This window comes from Labrus bergylta, chromosome 15, assembly GCF_963930695.1.
Source record: "Labrus bergylta chromosome 15, fLabBer1.1, whole genome shotgun sequence".
NCBI lineage: Eukaryota > Metazoa > Chordata > Actinopteri > Labriformes > Labridae > Labrus > Labrus bergylta.
In genome coordinates this window covers 2,835,441-2,837,940 of record NC_089209.1, presented here as the reverse complement: position 1 = coordinate 2,837,940, position 2,500 = coordinate 2,835,441, and the positions used below count along the sequence as shown (strand labels likewise).

The window sequence follows — 2,500 nt, the reverse complement described above, 5'->3', positions numbered from 1 at the left end:
GACATCTCTTCTTTAACGGCTCTCTTCCGATGAAGACATTTATATTTGTTGTCAGGTTTCATCCAATTTCCTTTAAGATAATTATTCAAAGAGAAGTGAGCCTGTAACCATGACAACCAGCTACCCCAAACATTCATGACTATAATGCATTTGATTTGGCGCAAAAACGGTGTTGAACACAGAAAAAGGCGAAGGAACAACACTGTACTGTATGTCATTTTCTCCCGGAGTCAAGGAACTACACATCCCACAATCCATTGCAACTTCTCCCTCTTCTTCCTTAAAGGCTTAATGTGATTTTTCACACTTAAATGTAGAAATCAAGTATATCCTCTGAAAATAACTCTGTGAGTGACACTCTATGATGGTGGGTAGTGTAGTTCTTTTCCCCGATATCGACCATCGTTTCACTCGGGTCGCTCGTGGTCATTCTACCTTGGGTGGTTATGACATCATCTGTGACTACGTCCCTGTTGCCTAAAAACAGTTTGAACACATTTCCTTTCAACACAACTTTAATGAACTTCAGATACTTCAGTGTTGTTGGTACGTTTTCGTCTTTTCGTGGAGGTCGTTTGGCGGTAAGAGAAAACCTCGCCCTGCTGTGTGCTTGCGTCACATCCATGAAACCCGAGGTGTGAGTGTTTAAAAATGTCCGTCTGTTCCTGCAGGTGTGAAGCAGCTGAAGTGGGAGGCTCAGCGAGACGACTGGATCCAAGGCCGAGACGCCAAAACCATGCGCAGGAAGAAGACCATGTTCAACAAGAAGAAGTCGTTCGGACGAGCGAGGGCGGGAGGGAAAACGTTCGGGAACAAGATGAGGAAGAAGTAACAGCTGCTTTTTTCTGTGTTTGTTTTTTGTTTTTTTTCCCGTCTGGCGGCTTCATTCCTGTTTGGCCGACCAGGCTTCGTGGTCACTCTCTCGGATCCCGTGGATGCCCGCCATCTCGTTGGACTTGTAGTAAACTGGGGAGGAAACGGGAGAGCAGAAACATGAAACACCGCCCCCCCCTCCCTTTTAAGAGAGAAAAGACTTTCACATACAGGAGACTCTGTTGTCATGGTTACGTGTTCTTCTTGTATCTATAACGATGTACAGAGTTCATTAATCAGATTAAAGTTATTCATGTTTTCTGACGCAGCGGGTTATCGGTTTATTTCTGACTCCTCTTGAAAACTTCTCTCCTGTCCTCTTACAAAGAAAGAGTTTGAGCCACACAATAAAGTGAATTATCTTAAAGATACAGTCAGCAGCTTGTTCCTTCAAAATAAAATACAGACTTTTACAGGAGTGAAGCTGCTCCATGGTCCCTTCTGGGCCTCCGTACATGATGGTGGTGACTGTGTCTGCAGAGACTCTGGTGGTGACTGTGTCTGCAGAGACTCTGGTGGTGACTGTGTCTGCAGAGACTCTGGTGGTGACTGTGTCTGCAGAGACTCTGGTGGTGACTGTCTGCAGAGACTCTGGTGGTGACTGTGTGACGGGGGGGGGGGACTGCAGACACAGTCACCACCATCATGTACGGAGGCCCAGAAGGGACCATGGAGCAGCTTCACTCCTGTAAAAGTCTGTATTTTATTTTGAAGGAACAAGCTGCTGACTGTATCTTTAAGATAATTCACTTTATTGTGTCGCTCAAACTCTTTCTTTGTAAGAGGACAGGAGAGAAGTTTGACTGTTGTGTTTCCTCCAGCCAATGACAGCGTGCCAGTGAGTTTTTAAAGAAATATCAAACAACATAAAATCACTACAGGGAAATCTGAATTTCTTTTGTATGTAACAATAAGAAAAGAGGTCTAGTGAACAATTCAGTTACCATGGTTACATCTGAGATATTGCACTTCATTATATTTGTGATTAAAAGTCAGACGAAGACATCTTGCCATCCTAAAAAGGAAAAGGGACCCACGCCAAAGTGGAGGATAAAAGTTGAATCTCTGCTTACGTTCTAGGATCGAAGGAAACCTCCTGTTCACGGTGTTCCTGAAATCTGCAGGTGAAGAGAGAAAAAACTCTTTAGAACATGTGAAGTCACTCGGCACAGATTCAAGTCTTCCTCTCTCTCTCACCGGTTTCCATCTCGAGAATAAAGCCCCCAAAATAAACCTTCAAACATTCTCCTGCACTCCGTCTAACCTGCAAACAAACATTTACTGGCAGCGTTTCGGTTCTCGACCTTCATCATGTTAACAGGTTTTAAAACCGGGCAGGTCATCTTAAACAGGAAGTGGCTACAAGCCTGCAACCAATCATCATCACCATCATCAGGGGTGCTGATATGTCTGGTGCCCCATGTACCGAGTCTGTGGTCCTCGGCGCTTTGCTGCCTGTCATCCCTCGCTCTCTCCTCCCAACACTTCCTGTCTCTCTTCAGCTGTCCAATCCAATGAAGGTTTAAAGGTCAACAGCTACCTGAAGCTGAAGAGGCGATTCTAAATAACACGTCAGTTCACACGTTTGAGTCTGACTTCAGGGAGACGGCTCTCTACAATGTTTAAA

The 2,500-nt window shown here is 44.8% G+C and overlaps 2 protein-coding genes across 6 annotated transcripts in view; one reads left to right on the top strand and one right to left on the bottom strand.

The window, feature by feature from the left end:
- The window catches only part of cebpz (CCAAT enhancer binding protein zeta), a 14,004-nt gene extending 12,867 nt beyond the window's left edge, over window positions 1-1,137 (top strand). For both annotated transcript variants that reach the window (XM_065964013.1, XM_029281541.2), the window contains exon 17: window positions 672-1,137. In XM_065964013.1, the coding sequence (XP_065820085.1) occupies window positions 672-832 (161 nt within the window). In that variant the 3' untranslated portion in view covers window positions 833-1,137. The remainder of the gene's footprint in view (window positions 1-671) is intronic.
- Window positions 1-2,500, bottom strand: part of LOC110000251 (protein CEBPZOS) — an 8,981-nt gene that overhangs the window by 117 nt on the left and 6,364 nt on the right. For all 4 annotated transcript variants that reach the window (XM_029281544.2, XM_020655492.3, XM_020655491.3 and 1 more), the window contains exons 3-4: window positions 1,947-1,991; window positions 1-966 (exon numbers count right to left, since the gene is read on the bottom strand). The exon at window positions 1-966 is cut by the window's left edge and continues 117 nt beyond it. In XM_029281544.2, the coding sequence (XP_029137377.1) occupies window positions 884-966; window positions 1,947-1,991 (128 nt within the window). In that variant the 3' untranslated portion in view covers window positions 1-883. The remainder of the gene's footprint in view (window positions 967-1,946; window positions 1,992-2,500) is intronic.